The sequence below is a fragment of the Oncorhynchus kisutch genome, linkage group LG11, assembly GCF_002021735.2.
Source record: "Oncorhynchus kisutch isolate 150728-3 linkage group LG11, Okis_V2, whole genome shotgun sequence".
In the NCBI taxonomy this organism is placed as follows: Eukaryota; Metazoa; Chordata; class Actinopteri; order Salmoniformes; family Salmonidae; genus Oncorhynchus; species Oncorhynchus kisutch.
In genome coordinates, this window is record NC_034184.2 from 57775957 (window position 1) to 57800276 (window position 24320).

Here is a 24320-nt window from a genome sequence, read left to right on the forward strand (position 1 = left end):
TGCAGCATGACAACAACCCCAAACATACAGCGAAAGTCATTAAGAACTATCTTCAGCGTAAAGAAGAACAAGGTGGATGGTATGGCCCCCACAGAGCCCGGATCTCAACATCATAGTCTGCCTGGGATTACATGAACAGAGAGAAGCACCTGACGCTGCCTAAATCCACAGAAGAACTGTGGTTAGTTCTCCAAGATGTTTGGGCCTTGTTAGATTTTTCTTCTGTTCACTTACTTTGCATTTTGTTAATTGATAAATATAATCTATTAACATGTCTATTTTTGAAAGCATTCTTACTTTACATAATTTTTTCACACCTGCCTAATACTTTTGCACAGTACTGTATATTTTCCAAACTGCAATAAAAGCTTATATTTATATTAAAGCAAACAATAAACAAAATATCTCTGGCATATCAGTTCATATCGCGTCCATGTTGTCCATGGAACAACACACAACAGTTTAATTTTTACAGACGTAAAAAAAATTATAAAGTCATTCAAACTTTATTTGTAATGAGTGAATCAAGTGATATACAATAAAAAAAGATCTATACAAGAGATGTTTAATTCAAACAAGAGTATATCTGTTTGGCTTGTCTTTGTCGGGGGAAAGGGGAATAATATCTTGCTGCCTGGGAGGCTGTGTCATCTATAGTAGTGTACATAGGAGCGCTCCAGGATGAAGTAACGTCGCGGGGAGGCCTTCAAACAGTGCTGGTCCACAGGGAATGGAAAGGGGGACAGGCTGACCCTCGGCAGGGGCAGGGTGAGGAACGGGTTGAAGCCCAAGAGGACAGGGCGGTTTGGGAGAGGGGGCAAGATCACACCTGTTTTGAAATAAAAGAGACTAAGATCAGACCCCTTGACTTTACAGCGTTATTCTAAAATGGATTTTTTTTTAAACTGTTCCTCAATCGACACACAATTTCCAATAATGACAACGCGAAAACAGGTTAAGAAAATGTTGCAATTGTATTAAAGATAAAAACAGAAAGACCTTATTTACATACTGTTGAAGTCTGAAGTTTACATACACCTTCCTGACATTTAATCCAAGTAAGAATTCCCTGTTTTAGGTCAGTTACGATCACCACTTTATTTTAAGAATGTGAAATGTCAGAATAATAGTAGAGATAATTATTTCTTTCAGCTTTTATTTATTTCATCACATTCCCAGTGGGTCAGAAGATTGCATACACTCAATTAGTATTTGGTAGTATTGCCTTTAAATTGTTTAACTTGGGTCAAACATTTCGGGTAGCATTCCACAAGCTTCCCACAATAAGTTGGGTGAATGTTGGCCCATTCCTCCTGACAAAGCTGGTGTAACTGAGTCAGATTTGTAGGCCTCCTTGCTCGAACACGCTTTTTCAGTTCTGCCCACAAATGTTCTATAGGACTGAGGTCAGGGCTTTGTGATGGCCACTTCAATACCTTGACTTTGTTAAGCCATTTTGCCACAACTTTGGAAGTATACTTGGGGTCATTGTCCATTTGGAAGACCCATTTGACTTTGGAAGACCAAGCTTTGACTTCCTGACTGATGTCTTGAGATGTTGCTTCAATATATCCACATAACTTTTGTTCCTCATGATGTGATCCATTTTGTGAAGTGCACCAGTCCCTCCTGCAGCAAAGCACCCCCACAACATGATGCTGCCACCTCCGTGCTTCACGGTTGGGATGGTGATCTTCGGCTTGAAAGCTTCCCGCTTTTTCCTCCAAACATAACGATGGTCATTATGGCCAAACAGCTCTATTTTTGTTTCATCGGACCAGTGGACATTTCTCCAAAAAGCACAATCTTTGTCCCCATGTGCAGTTTTGGATGGAGGTTTTGCAGCAGTGGCTTCTTCCTTGAGGAGCGGCCTTTCAGGTTATGGTGATATAGGACTCATTTTACTGTGGATATAGATACTTTTGTACCTGTTTCCTCCAGCATCTTCACAATGTCCTTTGCTGTTGTTCTGGGATTGATTTGCACTTTTCGCACCAAAGTACTTCATCTCTAGGAGACAGAACGCGTCTCCTTCCTGAGCGGTAGGATGGCTGCGTTGTCCCATGGTGTTTGTCCTTGCGTACTATTGTTTGTACAGATGAACATGGTACCTTCAGGCATTTGGAAATTGCTCCTAAGGATGAACCAGACATGTGGAGGTCTCCAATTTTTTTTCTTGGCTGATTTATTTTGATTTTCCCATCATGTCAAGCAAAGAGGCACCGAGTTTGAAGGTAGGCATTGAAATACATCCACAGGTACACCTCCAATTGAATCAAATGATGTAACTGAGCCTATCAGAAACTTCTAAAGCCATGACATCATTTTCTGGAATTTTCCATGCTGTTTAAAGGCACACTCAACTTAGTGTATGTAAACTTCTGACTCACAGGAATTGTGATACAGTGAATTCTAGTGAAATAATCTGTCTGTAAACAATTGTTGGAAAAATTCCTTGTGTCATGCACAAAGTAGATGTCCTAACTGACTTGCCAAAACTATAGTTTGTTTACAAGAAATTTGTGGAGTGGTTGAAAAACGAGTTTTAATGACTCCATCCTAAGTGTATGTAAACTTCCGACTTCAACTGTAAGTACTCAGACCCTTTGCTATGAGACTCGAAATTGAGCTCCGGTGCATCCTGTTTCCATTGATCATCCTTGAAATGTTTCTACAACTTGATTGGAGTCCACCTGCGGTACATTTAATTGATTGGACATGATTTGGAAAGACACACACCTGTCTATATAAGGTCCCACAGTTGACAGTGCATGTCAGAGCAAAAACCAAGCCATGAGGTCGAAGGAATTGTGACAGAATTGTGTCGAGACAGGGTACCAAACAATTTCTGCAGCATTGAAGGTCCCCAAGAACACAGTGGCCTCCATCATTCCTAAATGGAAAAAGTTTGGAACCACCAAGACTCTTCCTAGAGCTGGCCGCCCGGCCAAACTGAGCAAATGGGGGAGAAGGGCCTTCTTGGTCAGGGAGGTCACCAAGAACCCAATGGCCACTCTGACAGAACTCCGGAGTTCATCTGTGGAGAACCTCCCAGAAGGACAACCATCTATGCAGCATTCCACCAATCACGCCTTTATGGTAGAGTGGCCAGACAGAAGCCCACTCCTCAGTAAAAGGCACATGACAGCCCACTTGGAGTTTGTAAAAAGGCACCTAAAGACTCTCAGACCATGAGAAACACGATTCTCTGGTCTGATGAAACCAAGATTGAACTCTTTGGCCTGAATGCCAAGCGTCACGTCTGGAGAAAACTTGGCACAGTCATGACTGTCTTGTGAGGATCACAATGGGTCAGATCAGCTTGGCAATTGCTGACAATAACCAGACCTTCTCTCACCTGCAGACGGGAGGAGGGAACTGGTGTGGGGGGGTTTTGACCCCTCCACACCTGGTTGTAAATTAAACAGGAGAGGACTCTCTCTCTACCCTCCAGTATTGGCTAAAGGAATATCCCTTTGTCTCCAGAGACTTTTGCCCACCCAAAACTCTAATGTCCAAAAAGTGAATAATGGAACAATAATTATAACATAAAGAATGTGGGGAATGATCAGTGGGGAGATGAAGAAAACTAATATTATATTGTTTTTAATTTTGTGATGTCATTAAAAACTGTATGGACGAAATACTGTAACTTGGAAAGGATACCCCTTTATCTGTCAAGTTTCCTTCCAATACGTTGTGCATATGAGGAATGTATTGTTGTTAAGCTAGGAATGTGATTTTAGGAGTCATAAGAGATCATGTGCAAAGGATATAAATAGAAGTTAAGTAGCCACGCCCTGAGTGAGGTCATAAAAAGCCTTGGTAATGAAATTAACTTAAGAGTAGAAAAGAGTAGAGCGGTCGCTACACATCTGACATGATTGGAACTTTGAACCTCAACACGAGGTGAAGAAAATGAACTCACCTACTGTACCAGACCAGGACATCGCCAGTCTGCAGAGGCACATGTAAAGTGGTTTGGAACTTTGACTATCTACCTGAGGTGGAGAGAGGATAAGTCCCCTCTCAGGCAATCACTGGTACAGCTAAGTAGCTGTTCTGAGGAATGAACACCCAATGCAGACCGGACAACTAAGAAGGACATAGTGACCTCTTGTCTGGAGTCACGTCTTGAGGAAACCTGGCACGATCCCTATGGTGAAGCATGGTGGTTGCAGTATCATGCTGTGGGGATGTTTTTTAGTGGCAGTGACTGGGAGACAAGTCAGGATCGAGGGAAATATGAACGGAGCAAAGTACAGAGAGATCCTTGATGAAAACCTGCTCCAGAGTGCTCAGAACCTCAGGCTGAGACGAAGGTTCACCTTCCAACAGGACAACGACCCTAAGCACACAGCCAAGACAACGCAAGAGTGGCTTCGGGACAAGTCTCTGAATGTCCTTGAGTGGCCGAGCCAGAGCCCGGACTTGAACCCGATCGAACATCTCTGGAGAGACCTGAAAATAGCTGTGCAGCAACTCACCCCATCCAACCTGACAGAGCTTGAGAGGATCTGCAGAGAAAAATGGGAGAAACTCCCCAAATACAGGTGTGCCAAGCATGTAGCATCATACCCAAGACAACTCGAGGCTGTAATCACTGCCAAAGGCACTTCAACAAAGTACTGAGTAAAGGATCTGAATACTTATGTAAATATAATATTTAAAAAATATATACTTTAGAAATGTGCAAAAATGTCTAAAAAACTATTTTTACTTTGTCATTATGAAGTATTGTGTGTAGATTGATGAAGAAAGACATTTATTTAATACATTTTAGAATAAGGCTGTAACATAATGTGGAAAAAGTCAAGGGGTCTGAATACTTTTCGAATGCACTGTATACAAGCTCTATGCTGAGATGGTTGTTAAGAGCTATTGATTGAATGGATATTCTGTTCACCATACCACGGAGGGCTAAACCTTACCTGGAGGCTTGCGTATCCTGGACATGCTGTAGGTCTCTCCAAGACGATGGATTGGCTTAGATCTAGATAAGAATGCACACACACAACGAAGCAATGCGTCAGAAAATTGCGTTACGAGCTAAAAAGGTGAGGTATGTGACATTTGTTTACGTGATGGGGGGGTGGTACATCTGTCTGGTACCTGGAGGATTCAGGGAGACGCAATACTGTGTCTTTGCGCCCCTCTGGTGGGACAGTCTGCGCCTTCAAAAACATATCCCTTTTGACAGAGCAGAAGTAGTTGAGCACATCCACTGGGGTGAAGAGGTTCTTTCCTGCATTCTTCAGGAACAGAGACCTGTTCTGGCCCTGCAGATCAAAGAGAGGGGAGACCAGCTATCAGTGGTTGCTGGTGGCATTAGAAGTCAGACGGGTTCATAGTAATGGCTGTAACGGAATTATGGAATGGTGTCAAACATGGTTTCCATATGTCTGATACCATTCCATTAACTCCTTTCCAGTCATTTTTATGAGCCATCCTCTCCTCACCAGCCTCCTATCCCAGATATTGCTTGGCAGACCTACCATGTTAAACAGGCAAGAACCAGTTTGGGAACCAGTTGCGCCACACTGCGCTTGCCAGTAATCTCATATGCTCATATGAGACCTCATATGCTCATATTTAGAGGTGTTAGGGTCAATGAAAAGGACATTGGCAGCCCAGAGCAGTGCATTGCTGATTAATTCCTCCTGCACCTGCTCTTCTCCTTCTACTTATTTTTTTATTGGCGGTGGATGAGGTGAGTTTCCCATTACTATGTAAGAGCTTTGAGCATCTGGAGAAGCAATATATAAATCTAATAAATGATTACCTTGTATTTTGAGGTCCAGGAGTGCAGCCACTCTGCAGCCATCTCTCCCAGGCTCTTCCAGGAATCAGGAAGGTCCTGGACCATGGAGTCCCAGGGATCCATCTCCATGGCGAGCCACGGGTCAGCATCCTCCACGCCCATCACCTGCAGCAGGCACATCACTGTTTTCCTGCCAACAGGAGGACCAGACACACAGAGTTAGAGGTCACCATTCACTGGTTGCAACCCAAATGGCACCCTATTGCCTATATATTGCACTACATTTGACAAGGGAACTCACTATCACAGCTAGATGAATCAGAGCTCAGCATTCACCAATACAGGGAAGCAGAGTTGAGGACTTACTATGGTGACGTCAATGAAAGTGAGTATAGACAAAGACTGGTGCGGCATGGACTCACTGTAGTCCCAGTTCTTTGTGGGCCAGTAGAGTGAGGAGCTCCACGATGATCTCATGGCTTTCAGGACCAAGACACACCAACACGTTGAGTATTTCACTCACCACTCGCTGCTCCTCATCAGACTGAAGCACACAACATACACACAAACCCAGACATGGTTTAAAATCCAAATTCACAATGGCGGAAAAAAACAGATTCAAACATTAAACAGCATACCAAATTCCACAGGAGAGGACATACCATATTTGATGAGGTGTTGTTGCGTAGAGAACCCATAAGCCCCTTGCTGATCTTGTCTGTGTTACCTAGCTCCCCCTGTCTGCGTAAAGTGATCAGCGCGCTCAGCATCCTCATCTTTAGTTGGGCACCACAACTCTGCATGTAGTCCAGAATCTGCATGGAGAACTCCTCAGGACACAGGGACTGCCTGATACACTTCACACACGCAGGAACACCACCAACACATTAGTCTCATTGTCCTAGTCCCAAATGGCACCCTATTCTCTATGTTGTGCAATAGTTTTCATCAGAGCTCAATGGGGGCTCTCGTCAAAAGTAGTGCACTAAATAAGGAATAGGGTGCATTTGGGACGCAAACTTCCTGTTAACAGAGAAAAGACAGACAACAATAACCTACAGGAGCAGCTGATAAATTACAGCAGTGGTATTCAAACTTTTTCAACTGGGACTTTCTTTTGCCCGAATTTCTTATGACCCCACCCCACCCTCAAAATAATGACACAATCTTAAAATCGGGATATTTAAATTTTTACATCAACAAATAACCTTCAATTCATTACATTTTAATCTCTTATCAAATAAAAATTAATTAATTAATACATTTACTCAGTAAAGTTGTGTTTTTCCTTATCTTTCTCAAAAACATTTGTATATTGTCCTATACAATAACCTGTACTCTTACTTTTGGGGGGGGGGGGGGGGGGGGGGTGACCCCACTGCAGTTCCCCCAAGCGACCCATACTTTGAATACAACTGACTTACAGGGTTTCTAAGGAATTTTCCCCAGTAGAATAATTTGTTTTTTGGGATGAAAATGGTGTGCTTGCTTCAGCTAAAAAGACTCACACTTTGGTCTTGGTAGATATCCTTGAACCAGTCCTCATCCACAAACTGTTTAAGGAATCCTGGGATCTCGGGGGTGGGTGTGTGGGGTGGTGTTGGGGTTCTAGGGGGAGGTGGGGTCGGCAGTTTGGGTATCTTAGTGGGAGGGACAGCCTTTGGAGCCTAGGAGGGGAACACAAAACATTCATCAGACCTGGGCCTGTATCCACAAAACCTCTCAGAGTATGAGTGCTGATCTAGGATCAGTTTTGTATTTTAAATCATAATAAATAACATTATATGCAAAGATCCTAGATCAGCACTCCTACTCTGAGACTCTTTGTGGATACGGGCCATGAGCACATGACAGCTGCCCTTCATGCAGCCCCGATACCAAAGAAGGCTGATGAAGGGAGGACAGGCTCATAGTCCAGTCCACACCTGCATTCTACACCTGCATTGCTTGCTGTTTGGGGTTTTAGGCTGGGTTTCTGTACTGGACTTTGATATATCAGTTGATGTAAGAAGGGCTATATAAATACATTTGATTTTGATTAGTAATGGCTGGAATGGAATCGATTTAATAGAAAGTATCATGTCTTTGTCTTATGCAGCTGTGTGACCCAGTGGGTGAATAAACTTGGTTAAAGCTTTACTAGTTGTCCATGAGTTTTCACTCTGTTTATTTAGAACCTAACAGTACATCAGGTATTATTGTATTACTTTGTGATCAAATAAAGACATTTGTATTTGCCTGATTTGCATATATACACTAGGTGTATTTGCATACATGAATAAATTCATATAAAGGGGAGGAACAGGGTTGCCCCCACCAAAAACGTGCTATCTCTAGGCCTACCTGCACTCACCTGCACCTTCTAGACTTCCTCATTAATACTGTTGTCATGTTCTCTTGCATAATTCAACCAGTGTGTCAAGAGAAGGATACCCACGCAATTTAAAATCAAAACGCTCGGCTCTAGTTCACACCTATCTAAACATACTTTACTCTGTTTGCGAGATCAGACATAGTATCACCATAATCCGAGTGTTCATTTTTGGAAGTTGCTTTAATTTCAGCACATCGAATTAAACATTTCAACTGTACTAAATCATAAAAAAAGAACACTCACCAAAATAAAGTGATCTTTCTTCTCTTTCTTGTGATGTAAGTGTCGAGACAGTGCGCTAAATCCCTGACGAAGCGTTAGAGTTCCTATAGATGCAACGGAAGGCCAATGTATTCCACTGATCCCATTTCAGTCATTACCGGAGTGAGTTTGACAGGTCATTACAAATGTTTCCGCGGTCGCTACGTTAACGGGAATGGCACAGGCAAGAGTGGGAAAGTGTCGCAAGAGTAAAATGAAAGCCATCAATCCAGTCATATTTCAGTGATAAGTGGATTTTGTACCCTTCAAACACAGGAAATGGATGGCTGAAAATAAGAGATCCAAAGGTGGGCGGGTCATGTGTGTTGCTAATACACCACTCACCCTCATTACGTAGGCTGGCTTCTTTGGAGTGGGAGGTGGGGGGCTCTTCTCTTTCTGAGGGCTCTTCACCAGCTGTATGGGGGAACCTATGTCCAGTTCCTCATCGCTCTCATACACCAGAAACTGAACTTCTTCAGTATCACCCTGTGAGGAAAACCAAACCAACAACCTATTTGAAATTCTCTCAATCTTATCACAGAACATACACCGATTCTCCTCTTCTGAGGACATATGTAACAAGCATATCAGAGTAGGAGTGCTGATCTAGGATCAGCTCCCCATGTCCATGTAATCTTATACATCGTGATCTAGAAGGCAAAACTGATCCTGAATCTGGTCTCTGTAAATATCCTCTCACTTCCTCCTCATAGTCCTGCTCATTCCTCAGTTTGAATGTTTGCTTGGGGATTGTGTTTTCCACCACAACGTCTGGCCACAGCTGGCCCACTAGCACAGAGTTAGGGATGAAGCCCACCGGATTGCTCTGTGCTGGGGCTGGCTCTAGCTCCTCATCCTGCAAAGGGACAGACAGAGGACTAAGGGAGGTGTGGTTTCTTCATCTCAATCTATCTATTACTTAGCTTCAGGAAGTAGAGGGACAGCAGACAGATATGCTAAACTGAATCAGCGGCCCTCACCTGCCCTGGCTTGGTTATGGGTGGCAGGGGCTTGGCCAAGTTAGGGTTTGGGAAGAAGCCATTCCTTAAGGTGGGTGGGGTGAATGGTCGACAGTCAGGTAGTTTTGGAGGAAACAGAGCTGCATGAAGGTCAAACATGTCCTCATCCCCAATCTGAGATATAATCAGAACAAACGTTCATTAGTCTGCATATCTACAATGCATTCCCACTCTCAAGTAATTTGTCCTTTCACATAAAACATTCTATTATAGGTGAGGTTATCGGTTCTTCTCTCTACAGCCAACAAAAGGGCACATACTGCTTTCATCATCTCTCTGACTCCACTTGGCGGAGTACATTCCTACCCCAATCATCTTGTAGCTAATTGTTCTCAGTATAAAGAACCTTAATGTTGAGGGGCTGGCTGTAGACGATCTTCATATAGCGGTCGAAGGCCTCCTTCCTGGTTTTCAGCGTGGTGGGAGGTTTCCTCTTCCTTCTCTCTGTGGTGCCTTCCTGGAGTGAGGCCAGGTCTCTGTTTCGAGCCAGCAGCGCCTCATACTCCTGAGGGACAGGGAGTGGGTGGAAAAACTGTCATTACACCACTGGCACATTAGGTATGGGAACACACACATGGGCCTTATCTGATCAAACCTAAAATGAAAATAGCAGTAGTGGAGTGTGGGGTACATTGAGCCAAAGGTTTAGTTGAGCGACCCCTTGTTTCTAGGAAACCATACACAAAATGAACGTGACCAAATATTTATCGGCAGCTAGCCTAGTAGTTAGAGCATTGGGCCAGTAACCACAAGGTTGCTAGATCAAATCCCCAGGCTGACAAGGTAAAAATCTGTCGTTCTGCCCCTGAACAAGGCAGTTAACCCACTGTTCCGAGGCCGTCGTTGTAAATAAGAATTTGTTCTCAACTGACTTGCCTAGTTAAATAAAGGTTCAATAAAAAATGAAAGGAGTCTGTGAAGAAGGAAACCACATGTAAAAAAGTGGTAAGCAAGATAAGTCCCAAAAACAAATGGATTTGTTGTGTAATAGATTTCATGATGCGTGTATCTAAACCAAAGTAGATTGTTTTAAGAATATTTTATACATCAGTTGGGGTCTTTATAAGCTACAAAATGAGGTCCTAAACCTAGAATTAAAGTGTATCTTTGTAGTTGTATGGGCTAAAATACAGTGCATTTGGAAAGTATTCAGAGCCCTTTCCCTTTTTCCTGCATTTTGTTACGTTACAGTCTTATTCTAAAATTGATTAAATCAAAAATGTTACTCATCAATCTACACACAATAATACCCATAATGACAAAATGAAAACATGATTGAAAGTCCACCTGTGGTAAATTCTATTGATTGGACATGATTTGGAAAGGCACACCGTCTATATAAAGGTCCCACAGTTGACTGTGCATGTCAGAGCAAAAACCAAGCCATGAGGTCGTAGGAATTGTCTGTAGAGCTCCGAGACGAGATTGTCTCGAGGCACAAACCTGGGGACGGGTACCAAAACATTTCTGCAGCATTGAAGGTATAAGGAGGTAAGAATAAGGCTGTATTGTAACAAAATGTGGAAAAAGTCAAGGGGTCTGAATACTTTCCGAATGCTCTGTAGTCCAAATGTTTTATGCATAATAGGCCGATTCCGAGTTAATTCCCTCATAGTTCCACCACCTTTACGCGCGATGAAATAATGAATAACCTGTCGGTTCCAAGTGGGATGATTAGTGAAGATTATTAGGGTCGACTTATAGGACTACTGTTAATTTTTTACATCTACCAATTGGTGCTGAAACAGAGATGAATATGCGTGTATTTACATGGCTTTCTTTCATTGATCCCTAATATCCTGAACAGTTCTCTCCATATATTCTAGTGAGTCTGTTGAGACACCAAATTTAAAGGGATTGCTTTAGATAAATGTACTGAAAACACTATTGAATGAAAACACCACAAGAACATCTGTTGGCCAGAAAGCAGGAGGGGTTTTCCGCGGTTGAATTAAATACATTCAGAGCTTAAGAGAATGACCCCTGCCAAGCCCATTGCACACCTGCATAAGGTAAGTCTGAATACCAACTATTAAGAAGTGGCTAGGAAAGGCGTGCGTAGGAAAGGCATACATTTCCTAAGTCTGAATCAGGCCCTATATGCATAGTATTTTTGCAATGTATACAAACTCAAGATAGTGAATTTGTATTGTCACAGAGCAGATACCATGACCTTTCTATACAAATGTAAAAGAAGCAGGGGTCTAGCCCCCCTTGAGGTTCTTGAGAGCGCAGCCAAGGAAGTAAGAGGAGAATATAGGTCCATTCGAGCAGCAGCAAGGGATGAAAAAATAAAAAAGACTGAATGACACTAAAGAGGTACAAAAAAGACATGTACCTGTGGCCTCCCGAGTTGCGCATCGGTCTAAGGCAATGGCAGTGCTAGAGGCATCACTACAGATCCGGGTTCGATCCCGGACTGTGTCGCAGCCGTCCACGACCGGGAAACCCTTGAGGCGGCGCACAATTGGCCCAGCGTCGTCCAGGTTAGGTGAGGGTTTAGCCGGCTGGGATGTCCTTGTCACATAGCGCTCTAGTGACTCCTTGTGGTGGCCAGGAGCCTGCGCGCTGACTTCGGTCACCTGCTGTTTCTTCCAACACATTGGTGTGGCGGCTGGCTTCCGGGTTAAGTGGACAGTGTGTGAAGAAGTAGAGTGGCTTGGCGGGGTCGTGTTTAGGAGGACGCATGGCTCTCGACCTTCACCTCTCCCGAGTCCATATGGGAGTTGCAGTGATGGGACAAGACTGTAACTACCAATTGGATATCACAAAAAAGAGGTAAAAAGTACACCTCAAAACAAAAACTAAAATAAACATGTACATGTGAGAAAGAGAAGCTATAATAGAGTAGCAGAGGCACACAAGGTCTTATGTGACGACACGGAGTCTGAGCTTGCTAAACATATCAAGAATTTCGCTGACCACTATCATGGCTCAAATGCAGAGAACTTTGCCTATGAATTGGCATGTCGAAACAACATCCCTGTCCCAGACAACTGGTCAAGAAATGGAAGGGTAAGTGATATTGGACAGAGAGATCTATATCTGAATGCAAGCCTACATTTAAGATATACAATATACCACACCCCCATTCCATCACCCATTGTATCAGGAAATCAACCATCCCCTACTTACTCTAAGGCGGCTCAACTTACCCTGTCCCTATGCTCAACTTACCCTGTCCCTATGCTCAACTTACCCTGTCCCTATGCTCAACTTACCCAATAACCGGGTTAAGTTGTGCCAAGAGACCAGTTTTTTTGTACAAGCAACGGTTATGTTTACACTAATTCAGATAATTGTCTGGGATACAGAACATCCTGATATAAACTCAGCAAAAAAAGAAATGTCCTCTCACTGTCAACTGCGTTAATTTTCAGCAAACTTAACTTGAGTAAATATTTGTATGAACATAACAAGATCGAACAACTGAAACAAACTGAACAAGTTCCACAGACATGTGACTAACAGAAATTGAATAATGTGTCCCTGAACAAAGGGGGGGGGGCATCTCCTCCTCATGGACAGCACCAGATTTGCTAGTTCTTGCTGTGAGATGTTACCCCACTCTTCCACCAAGTCACCTGCAACTTTCCGGACATTTCTGAGGGGAATGGCCCCAGCCCTCACCCTCTGATCCAACAGGTCCCAGACGTGCTCAATGGGATTGAGATCCGGGGTCTTCGCTGGCCATGGCAGAACACTCATATTCCTGTCTCACGGACAGAAAGAGCAGTATGGCTGGTGCCATTGTCATGCTTGATTATGCATGGGTTATGTCAGGATGAGCCTGCAGGAAGGGTACCACATCAGGGAGGAGGTTTCCCTGTAACGCACAGTGTTGAGATTGCCTGCAATGACAACAAGCTCAGTCCGATGATTTTGTGACACACCTCCCCAGACCATGACGGACCCTCCACTTCCAAATCAATCCCGCTCCAGAGTATAGGCCTCGGTGTAACGCTCATTCCTTTGACGATAAACGCGAATCCGACCATCACCCCTGGTGAGACAAAACTGTGACTCGTCAGTGAAGAGCACTTTTTGGCAGTCCTGTCTGGTCCAGTGATGGTGGGTTTGTGTCCATAAGCGACGTTGTTGCCGGTGATGTCTGGTGAGGACCTGCCTTACAACAGGCCTACAAGCCCTCAGTCCAGCCTCTCTCAGCCTATTGCGGACAGTCTGAACACTGATGTAGGGATTGTGAGTTCCTGGTGTAACTCAGGCAGTTGTTGTTGCCATCCTGTACCTGTCCCGCAGGTGTAATGTTCGGATGTACCGACCCTGTGCAGGTGTTGTTACACATGGACTGCCACTGCGAGGACGATCAGCTATCCGTTCTGTCTCCCTGTAGCTCTGTCTTAGGCGTCTCACAGTACGGATATTGAAATGTATTGCCCTGGTCTTATCTGCAGTCCTCATGCCTCCTTGCAGCATGCCTAAGGCACATTCACGCAGATGAGCAGGGACCCTGGGCATCTTTCTTTTGGTGTTTTTCAGAGTCAGTAGAAAGGCCTCTTAGTGTCCTAAATTTTCATAACTGTGAACTTAATTGCCTACCGTCTGTAAGCATCTTAACAACCGTTCCACAGGTGCATGTTCCTTAATTGTTTATGGTTCATTGAACAAGCATGAGAAACAGTGTTTGAACGCTTTACAATGAAGATCTGTGAAGTTATTTGGATTTTTAAAATGATCTTTGAAAGACAGGGTCCTGCAAAAGGGGCGTTTCTTTTTTTCCAGAGTTTATATGCAGTATATGGACACCCTTGAAATTAGTGGATTAAGCCTAAGATCCCCATGCGCAATGCCTAACGCCGGCTGGAGTGGTGTAAAGCTCGCTGCCATTGGACTCTGGAGCAGTGGAAACGCTTTTTCTGGAGTAATAAATTATGTTTCACCATCTGGCAGTCTGATGGACGAATCTGGGTTTGGCGGATGCCAGGAGAACGGTAGCTGCCCCAATGCATAGTACCAACTGTAAAGTTTGGTGGATGAGGAATAATGGTCTGGGTCTGTTTTTCATGGTTTCGGGTTAGGCCCCTTAGTTCCAGTTAGTTCCAGTTCCAGTGATATTAACACTACAGCATTCAATGACATTCTAGACATTCTAGACGATTCTGTGCTTCCAACTTTGTTATATCAGTTTGGGGAAGGCCCTTTCCTGTTTCAGCATGACAATGCTCCCGTGCAAAAAGCGAGGTCCATTAAGAAATGGTTTGTCGAGATCAGTGTGGAAGAACTCGACTGGCCTGAACAGAGCCCTGACCTCAACCCCATTGAACACATTTGGGATGAATTGGAACGCCGACTGCCAGCCAGGCCTAATCGCCCCAAGATCAGTGTCTGACCTCACTAATGCTCTTGTGGCTGAATGGAAGCAAGTCCCCGCAGCAATGTTCCAACATCTAGTGGAAAGCCTTCGTAGAAGAGTGGAGGCTGTTACAGCAGCAAATACAGCAGCAAAAGGGGGACCAACTCTATATTAATGCCCTTTCCTCGATGTTATCCTCACAAATAATCATGATAGGTATCAGTCTGGTGTTTTCTGTAATGACCTGAGTGATCACTGTTTTACAGCCTGTGTTATAATGGCTGCTCAGTAAAACGACCTGTCCTGATTTGTCATAGACTCTTGCTAAAAAACTTTAATGAGCAAGCCTTCCTTCATGAACTGGCCTCTGTAAAATGGTATAGTATCAGCTTGATCCCCTCTGTTGAAGACGCTTGAACCTTCCTTCTTTTTTGATGGTTTTTTTGTGGTATTGTTAACAAACACGCCCCCATAAGGAAAATTAGAATTAAAAACAGGTTCCGCCCCTGGTTCGACCGTGATCTTGCAGAATTACTCCACCTCAAGAATTGCATTTGGTGAAAGGCTCGGCACACACATACTCAGGCTGACTGGCTATCGTTCAGGCAAATGAGAAATAAGTGCACTCAGGCTATCCAGAGTAGATTTTCTATATAGATTTTCTATGGTGTTATTGACTGTACTTTTGTTTATCCCACGTGTAACTCTGTGCTGTTGTTTTTTGTCGCACTGCTTTGCTTTATATTGACCAAGTCGCAGTTGTAAATGAGAACTTGTTCTCAACTGGCCTACATGGTTAAAGAAAGATGAAATAAATAAAAATAAAACATCCGGAAGGCCAAAGGTAGTTACTTTAAGGAGGAGTTCTCTCTCTGTGGGTCTTTGAGAAGAGCGTGGGGAGATCAAGCTGATCCTAACTGTTATAGGCCTATTTCTATTTTGTCCTGTTTATCAAAAGTGTTGGTAAAACTTGTCAATAATCAACTGACTGGCTTTTTTGATGTCTATAGTATTCTCTCTGGTATGCAATCTAGTTTCCGCTCAGTGTATGGATGTGCCACTGCAACCTTAAAGGTCCTCAATGATGTCACCATTGCCCTTGATTCTAAGTAATATTGTGCTGCTATTTTTATTGACTTGGCCAAAGCTTTTGATACGGTAGACCATTCCATTCATGTGGGCCGAGCACCAAGGAGGGCCGAGACACCAAGGAGTATTGGTGTCTCTGAGGGGTCTTTGGGCTGGTTTGCTAACTACCTCTCTCAAAGAGTGCAGTGTATAAAGTCAGAAAATCTGCTGTCTCAGCCACTGCCTGTCATCAAGGAGGTATCCCAAGGCTTGATCGAAGGCCCCACGCTCTTCTCAATTTACATCAACAACATAGCTCAGGCAGAAGGAAGCTCTCTCATCCATTTATATGCAGATGATACAGTCTTATACTCAGCTGGCCCCTCCCCGGGGTTTGTGTTAAATGCCCTTCAACAAAGCTTTCTTAGTGTCCAACAAGCTTTCTCTACCCTTAACCTCGTTCTGAATACCTCCAAAACAAAGGTCATGTGGTTTGGTAAGAAGAATGTCCCTCCTCCCACAGGTGTTATTACTACCCCTGAGGGTTTAGAGCTTGAGGTAGTCACCTCAGACAAGTACTTGGGAGTATGGCTAGATGGTCCTTTTCTCAGCACATATCAAAGCTGCAGGCTAAAGTTAAATCTAGACTTGGTTTCCTCATTCGTAATCGCTCCTCTTTCACCCCAGCTGCCAAACTAACCCTGATTTAGATGACCATCCTACCCGTGCTAGATTACGGAGACATAATTTATAGATCGGCAGGTAAGGGTGCTCTCGAGCGGCTTAACCATTTGGCCATCAGATTTGACACCAATGCTCCTTATAGGACACATCACTGCACTCTATACTCCTCTGTAAACTGGTCATCTCTGTCGCAAGACCCACTGGTTGATGCTTATTTATAAAACCCTCTTATGCCTCACTCCCCCCTATCTGAGATATCTACTGCAGCCCTCATCCTCCACATACAAAACCCGTTCTGCCAGTCACATTCTGTTAAATGTCCCCAAAGCAAACACATCCCTGGGTCACTCCTCTTTTCAGTTTGCTTCAGCTAGCGACTGGAACGAGCTGCAACAAACACTCAAACTGGACAGTTGTATCTCAATCTCTTCATTCAAAGACTCAATCATGGACAATCTTACTGACAGCTTTGTGTGATGTGTTGTTATCTCTACCTTCTTGCCCTTTGTGCTGTTGTCTGTGCCCAATAATGTTTTCACCATGTTTTGTGCTGCTGCCATGCTGTGTTGCTGCCATGTTGTTGTTATGTTGTGTTGCTACCATGGTGTGTCGTCATGTGTTGCTGCCTTGCTATGTTGTTGTCTAAGGTCTCTCTTTATGTAGTGTTGTGTCTCTTGTTGTGATGTGTGTTTTGTCCTATATTTATATTGTACTTATTTATTTTAATCCCAGGCCCCAGTCCCCGCAGGAGGCCTTTTTCCTTTTGGTAGGCTGTCATTGTAAATAAGAATTTGTTCTTAACTGATCTGCCTAGTTAAATAAATACAATATTGAAAATGCCCGTGATTTTGGAATGAGATGTTCGACGAGCAGGTCTCCGCATACTTTTGGCCATGTAGTGTATCTTTGTTAGAAAGAATACTATATTTCCTTTGATGTAGTGATGCTGAATGTAACTAATGGCTCACCTTACCCCACACTCCTTCACACTCATTTCCATGCAAAGCTTTCTCTCGTTCACCTCTCTCTCCCTTTCATATTCTGGGTAAACTCACTGGATCTTTGGTCATGTCCTGCTTTCCGTTGGGTTGTTTCCCTGGTATGGGGGAGACCACAGTCCTGATGGTAGGGCAAAAAACACGTCACACACTCAATAATTTCTAGGTTTCGGGTAATGTAACATAACTATTATATAGATGTAAATAAAAACGGTTCATCTATAGATAACACATTTTGGCTCAAAATCCCAGTAAATATGTAGATTTACCAGCGCAAACGGAATCCATAGATTTACTGTTTATACACATTTACTGTAACAAACATAGTTAGTTATAACTTGTCTATGATGTTCATTATGTCACATTATAGGTAGAGACGGAGGGTAGCTTACGTGGTTTTGCTTGTCCTTGTTGAGGTGTGAGATATGGGCAAGTCAGGGATAGGATCTGACATCTCCGTAGACAGGAGCTATGGATGTATACAGAGCACAGGCACAGCAAAGGTATCATTACACAGTAAGCACACTTATTCGAAAACATTGAGCTAAACCTAACTACATCATCTCACTGAAAATGCCTAATCACGTATTCACCCTCCATGACCCATTCTAATATATAAGCCATTTAGCAGACATTGTTACCCAACGCGACTTATAGTAAGTAGTGAGTGCATAGATTTTCATATGGGTGGCCCCTGCGAAAATCGAACCCATGACCCTGGCATTGCAAGCACCTGAGCCACACTAGGACCATCAGTCTGTCCTCACCACCTCTCCCCAGTACTTCACCACCCCCTCCCCCCAGTCAGTATACCCGTAGCTGGAAGTCATGTGGCAGCAGGTGGGCGCAGCGGATCCTATACAGGTCCCCTCTGATGCCTAGGAGCAGATCTCCCCTCTGCCCACTGTAGGCCAGACACTCAGGCTCCGCACTCAGCTGGAGAGTTCTTAGAGGGACAAGGACTGCAGAAATTACTAACACACACACACACACCCCTTACAGAAAAACCACATGATTTCACATCTGGAAAATCACATGTGAAATCATGTGAAACGGTGTTTTTGGAACTCTTCCCATATGATCACGTTTTCACATGTGTATTTTCATGTTATCACATTAACTTCACATAAGATGAACACTTCACGTGTTCACATGTGAATTACATTTTTCTTCCCCCATTAGGGACACACACAAACACATTGACTGACCTGAGGAGGCGGTTATCTTCATCCCAGATGCGAACAGTTCCATCCTGACTGCTGGAGGCAAACACTCGGAGCTGATGGCACACACAGAGCCCTGCACTCACACACACACACACACACACACACACACATACATTAAAAAAACATTGTCCTAGGATCATCTACTGAACAAAAATATACAAGTAAATGTAAAGTGTTGGTCCCATGTTTCATGAGCTGAAATAAAAGATCCCAGAAATGTTCCACACGCACAAAAAGCATATTTCTCTCAAATTTGCACAAATTTGCACAAATTTGTTTACATCCCTGTTAGTGAGCATTTCTGCCTTGCCAAAATAATCCACCCATCTGACAGGTGTGGCATATCAAGAAGATGATTAAACAGCATGATCATTACAGAGATGCACCTTGTGCTGGGGACAATAAAAGGCCACTCTAAAATGTGCAGTTTTGTCACACAACACAATGCCACAGATATCTCAAGTTTTGAGGGAGCGTGCAATTGGCATGTTGACTGTAGGAATGTCCACCAGAGCTGTTGCCAGAGTATTTAATGTTAAGTTCTCTGCCACAATGTAGTTTTAGAGAATTTGGCAGTACGTCCAACCGGCCTCACAACCACAGACCATGTGTAACCACGCCAGCCCAGGACTTCCACATCTGGCTTCTTCACCTGCGGGATCGTCTGACAGCCACCAGGACACCTGATGAAATTGAGGAGTATTTCTGTCTGTAACAATTCCTTTTTTGGGGAAAACTCATTCTGACTGGCTGGGCCTGGCTCCCCGGTGGACACGCCCACCATGGCTGCGCCACTGCCAATTCATGTGAAATCCATAGATTAGGGCCTAATGATTTTATTTCAATTGACAGATTTCCTTATATGAACTGTAACTCAGTAAAATCCTTGAAATTGTTGCATGTTGCGTTTATATTCAGTACAGTTTGAGGTACATTAACTTGTTGAGTGTTTCAGGGGCCATATGTATTAAGTGTGTCAGAGTAGGAGTGCTGATTTAGGATCAGTTTTGCGTTTTAGATTACAATTGCAAGAATATTTTGAAAATAAATACACAACGCAGAGGACTAAAGGTCAAGAGGGAATTAATGATCAATGGAAATAGTGTTTTTTCTGTAATAGGGAATTATTAATTATTAATGGGTCAGAGCATGGGAGGAATTTCAGTCCGGGACTCATAGCTACATGGCAAGTTCTCATTGGTCCAAATTGTCTATATATCGGGCCTGAAATGGGATACACGTTATCTGGCCATTGGCCCAATTTTATTGCCAGGAATTCTAATTGGTCAACCACAGGTTAGGGTTGGAGGTATACAACTACATCCTGTCTCTTTGTTCTGTGGAGAGAATCACTGAGGACAGGGGAGAATGAACATCTACATTTCAGCATAACCTCTATGATTTTTCTTCTTTGAATAAACCTATTTTTCTCCCCCTGATTTGCTTTGGGGTCTGTGTAATTGAAGAGTAACATCAACTGTTAACACAATGAATAAGATTACATGGACAATGTTGACCTGATCCTAGATCAGCACTCCTACTCTGAGACGTTTCATACGGCCCCAGATCTATAGTATCTAAAACACAGTATATTGTTTAACGGTATCTTCTGTTACTGTCTCACCCGTAATGCAGTCCAGATGGTCCTCACTGGGCGGATGGTCAGTGCGACTCTGGTTGAGCAGGCTGAAGTGCACCAGGCTATAGGTGGCGCTATCGGGATCCTGGAAGGCTAGGGCCAGCAGAGGCCCCAACAGGGTCAAGTAGAGCGGAGGATGCCCACAGAAAAGGTTCAAGTGCAGGCTGAGACACTCCTGGGCATAGGGAAACACCCTCCAGACCAGCACTGCCTTGTCCTCGCCTGATGAAAGGGAGAGAATGGGATGATGATCACCATCATCATCATCATCATCATCATCATCACCACTATCATCATCACCACCATCACCATCATCCCCATCACCACCATCATCATCACCACCAACCACCACCATCACCACAATCATCATCATTACCACAATCATCATCACCACCACCATCATCATCATCATCATCATCATCATCATCATCATCATCATCATCACCACAATCATCATCATTACCAGCATCATCAACACCACCACCGTCATCACCACCATCATCATCATCATCCCATAGAGCCAATAGAGTGCTGCATACCGGCTGTGAGTAGGTAGCTGTTCTCAGGGTCTGCCTGCAGGGAGGTGATTTTCTGGCCGTTGTGTGCGGGGGTCCTGTACTGCACCTTTCCTGTATCCAGCATAAGCACACTCACACAGCCACCATTGTGCCCCAGCATTACCAGGAACCTGTCCCAGGGGTAGTCATAAGGGAGTCATAACATATCATTACTTTGGATGGTTGGCACATTATTTTGAGCCCCGGGGTTAAGTTTCCCCTAGATAAAGATCGAGGATCAGTTTCCCCTCCCCTAATCTCAGTTAACCCAGAACTCAAATCTTGCAAACATTTCCCAATCCTAACCTCAAAAAATGCATGTCTTAATTTAGTAACAGATTAAAACAGAGTTAACAGATTAAAACATAGAGTGCTTGTTTGGGTAATTACCGAGGGATTCATGATCTAAATATAAAGGGACTGTCAATAATATCAACACAAGTCTAAATTAGGGACACAGGAGGGGTCTTACCGGTTCTTGGCATCATGAAGAGGTTTCTTGTTTGTGGGTCTCTGGCATCTCTGCTCCTGCAGGCTCTTCCACTCGTCTAGCGCTCTCTGTCCGTCAGCTATGTTGCTGTAGAGCACCATGCAGGAGGCTGGGCCTGGCTTTGCGATCCACTGATCCCCCTCCCCATCCGTCTGCTCCTCCCTCTGCCATGGACCCTGTCCTCGTGCCTTCCACTCATCCACACACGTCGCCGGGTTGGTCAGCGTGCTGGCCCGGATCAACGTTCCGCCCTCCGTCAGGACCAATAGAATCTCTTTGTGTAAGCAGTAATCGGCGCACCTTACCCTCTGCCCGGTACCGAAGGAGGTTAGGACCGCGCCCGTCTCGGCAGCCACTAGCATGATGTTACTATCCCCGCTGACGCAAAGCACCCGGGTTGGGTAGGGGTAGGGCAGGGGGCAAGAGGGAACAACTATCTGTCTCACGGGGCCACCCAGGTCCCCCCCCAGCCTGCAGTGAAGATTATACAGGCTGCTGATGGTCCAGAAGTCCACTCCTTGCTGGGAGAAAGTAAAGAAGGTGCCCCCTATCATCGGACCCCCCAGGCTCAGAGGGGGCTCCCCTCCTTCGATGGGGAAACACTGGACCTGGTCCCCCCCCTCCATGCTCCAGCAACGCAGGGTCCCATCCAGGGAGGCAGAGAGCAGCAGGCCAGACTCCGGACAGCAAGCCAGAGAGGTCACCACACCTGCGCACACACACACACACACACACACACACACACACACACACACACACACACACACACACACACGCACACGTAAAGAGTGTTGTGACCTTTGTTGAATGCACTTGACTTGACTAGCTGGAATCATAGGGAATGTTTTTTCCCCCAACCAAGTGGTTATCTCACCATTGTGTCCTACGAACGCCATACAAAGCCCCCAGTCAGGACCCCACACTCTGATGGAAACATCTTTGGACGCAGTGACCACAAAGTCCAGATGAAAGCTGTACACCAGTGCAGTGATATCCCTGAAGAAAAGAGGCATGTTCACTCTGTCTGCAGATCAGTTGAGGTGACATTTTGCCCAAAACTGCCCACTGTCCAACAATCATGAACACACACACACACACACACACACACACACACACACACACACACACACACACACACACACACACACACACACACACACACACACACACACACACACACACATCTACCGTTGGTGGAGGTTCCTTTTGTGCTCCAGAACACGCCCAGCAGTGAGGTCAACGACAACCACAGCTCTCCCGTAAACGACAAAGGCCCTGTGATGCCTCTCGGGGCCCGGGGGGGCCAACGCCAGCTGGGTAAAAACGCTGTGGCGCCCAAGACCCTCCGTCACTCTCACCCGGCACACCATGTGAGTCAGACACCACACACACACGTTCCCCGACCCCGCTGTCACCAGCTCCAGGGACTGCTCTGTGACCTGGCAAACACGCACATCCAGAGGGTCTAGAGCATTGGCTAGGGGGCGCAGCTCACTGTCCAGCAGCGTGAGGCTTGCCCCGGGCCCCCAGCCCACCAGACGCCCAGGGAGCTGAGTGGAGGTTAGGCCCATGTAGGGGACAGAGACAGAGGCGGGTGGGAGGTCACGGCGACGCCCGTCTGGGTGGTACATAACGACCCTGCCTTCCCTGTGAAGGCTGATGAACCCTGCCGCCCCCTTGCCGTAGGTCATGTGGTGCACAGGGTCGTTGCAAGGGAAATGACGTAAGTGCTGCAGGCCATGGGTGAGAACAGCGCTCTTGACATCGAAGTTTCTTATCTAGGAAAGCGGGATAGAGAGTTAGGGTAAATAGACATGTCGCCTACCGATTTAACAATGCCTCCAACCGAAGAGAGAGGATGCGTCCCAAATGGCACCCTATTGCCTATATAGTAAACTATACATGGTCTATAGGGAATCAGATGCCATTTGGGATGCACAGTGCCATCTTTTTTTACCTTGTCCACATTCTGCTTCATTCCAGTGCTGAGGAACTTCCACATCCTGCGAGCTTTCCCCTTGGCGCTCTCCTCCACAGAATTCCCCCTCCCTCTCCGTAACTCTGACCCCCATGAGCGTCTAACCGCCCTGACTGTTCCCTCCTGGTCCGCTGTTGTGGGGCGTGGGGTAACCCGCGGCGTGCTCTTCCTGTCCAGGTCGGTTTCGTCGGCGAGGGGAGGGGAGGCCATGCCCATGGCCTGCACCAAGACGCACTCCTCGTCTGTGTTGTCTGCTGAGTTGAGCATGGATATTTTGCATGCACTTCCTCTCTAACTCCGATGGGGTGGTGTTGGGGTTCTTTGGCACTCGCATATGTCTTTAACCTTAAAGCTCAGTCTAAGTGACAGACCCTTTAGTTCAGTTGAAATATTTTCTGGTGAAGAGGGGAAAAAAATATTTCAATCTCCAACCTGTTTTCTATTTGCCAGGTGAGACAGTTGCTTTCAAGGCACTCTATCAAGACAACATCTTTGAAATTGTAGCATTTTGATGATAGATAACTACTACGTTTTCCATCATCTAAGCAGATGTTCATGTTTATGTACCTTTTTCTCTGTTATTGCATTCTAATGTAGCCTATACAAACCGGCAACGACATGAGACATTTTGATCAAAAACATGTATCTAATCCGTCAACGATGTCAATATTTATTAAACAGAAGAAAAACACCACTGACCGTGACCATGGTAGCATCCGTAGTTCTAAACAGTAGTTCTTTCTCACACCAGACTGTTGTCAGCGAGTTAAGTTACAACCACATTGTAGCTAAAACTCTTCCCACGTTGTAGAGAATCTTCATTGCCGAGCGCATACCATCCGTTGCTAGGATACTGGTCAGTTGATTGAGTGAAAATGTTCTGTTTGGACTCATGTCTCTGATGTTGGAATGATTTAAAGAATTCGATTTATTTTAGGCCTACCCCAA

The 24320-nt window shown here is 44.8% G+C and overlaps 1 protein-coding gene across 1 annotated transcript; it reads right to left on the minus strand.

Annotated features, from left to right (window-relative positions):
• Positions 1-534: 534 nt before the first annotated feature.
• On the minus strand, positions 535-24257 carry wdr97 (WD repeat domain 97). The gene is made up of 22 exons (XM_031835010.1): positions 24072-24257; positions 23352-23767; positions 22583-23172; positions 22269-22390; positions 21377-22103; positions 20887-21035; positions 20333-20569; positions 18691-18781; positions 18296-18428; positions 17875-17951; positions 17540-17603; positions 9765-9923; positions 9380-9532; positions 9100-9255; positions 8742-8885; positions 7270-7428; positions 6424-6618; positions 6184-6305; positions 5783-5951; positions 5113-5279; positions 4932-4993; positions 535-829 (listed from the first exon to the last, which is right to left on the minus strand). Exons 2-22 carry the CDS (start codon positions 23637-23639, stop codon positions 648-650), a joined length of 4146 nt encoding a protein of 1381 aa, XP_031690870.1. The 5' UTR covers positions 23640-23767; positions 24072-24257; the 3' UTR covers positions 535-647.
• Between the last annotated feature and the right edge of the window lie 63 nt (positions 24258-24320).

Bases quoted from the DNA above. Each gene is read 5' to 3' on its own strand.
- wdr97 (XM_031835010.1), bottom strand. From the start codon at position 23,639: ATGCTCAACTCAGCAGACAACACAGACGAGGAGTGCGTCTTGGTGCAG. The intron at 17,952-18,295 runs GTATACTGACTG...ATACATCCATAG, and splicing joins CACATGACTTCCAGCTACGG to CTCCTGTCTACGGAGATGTC. The intron at 6,619-7,269 runs GTGAGTCTTTTT...GCGTGTGTGAAG, and splicing joins ATATCTACCAAGACCAAAGT to TGTATCAGGCAGTCCCTGTG.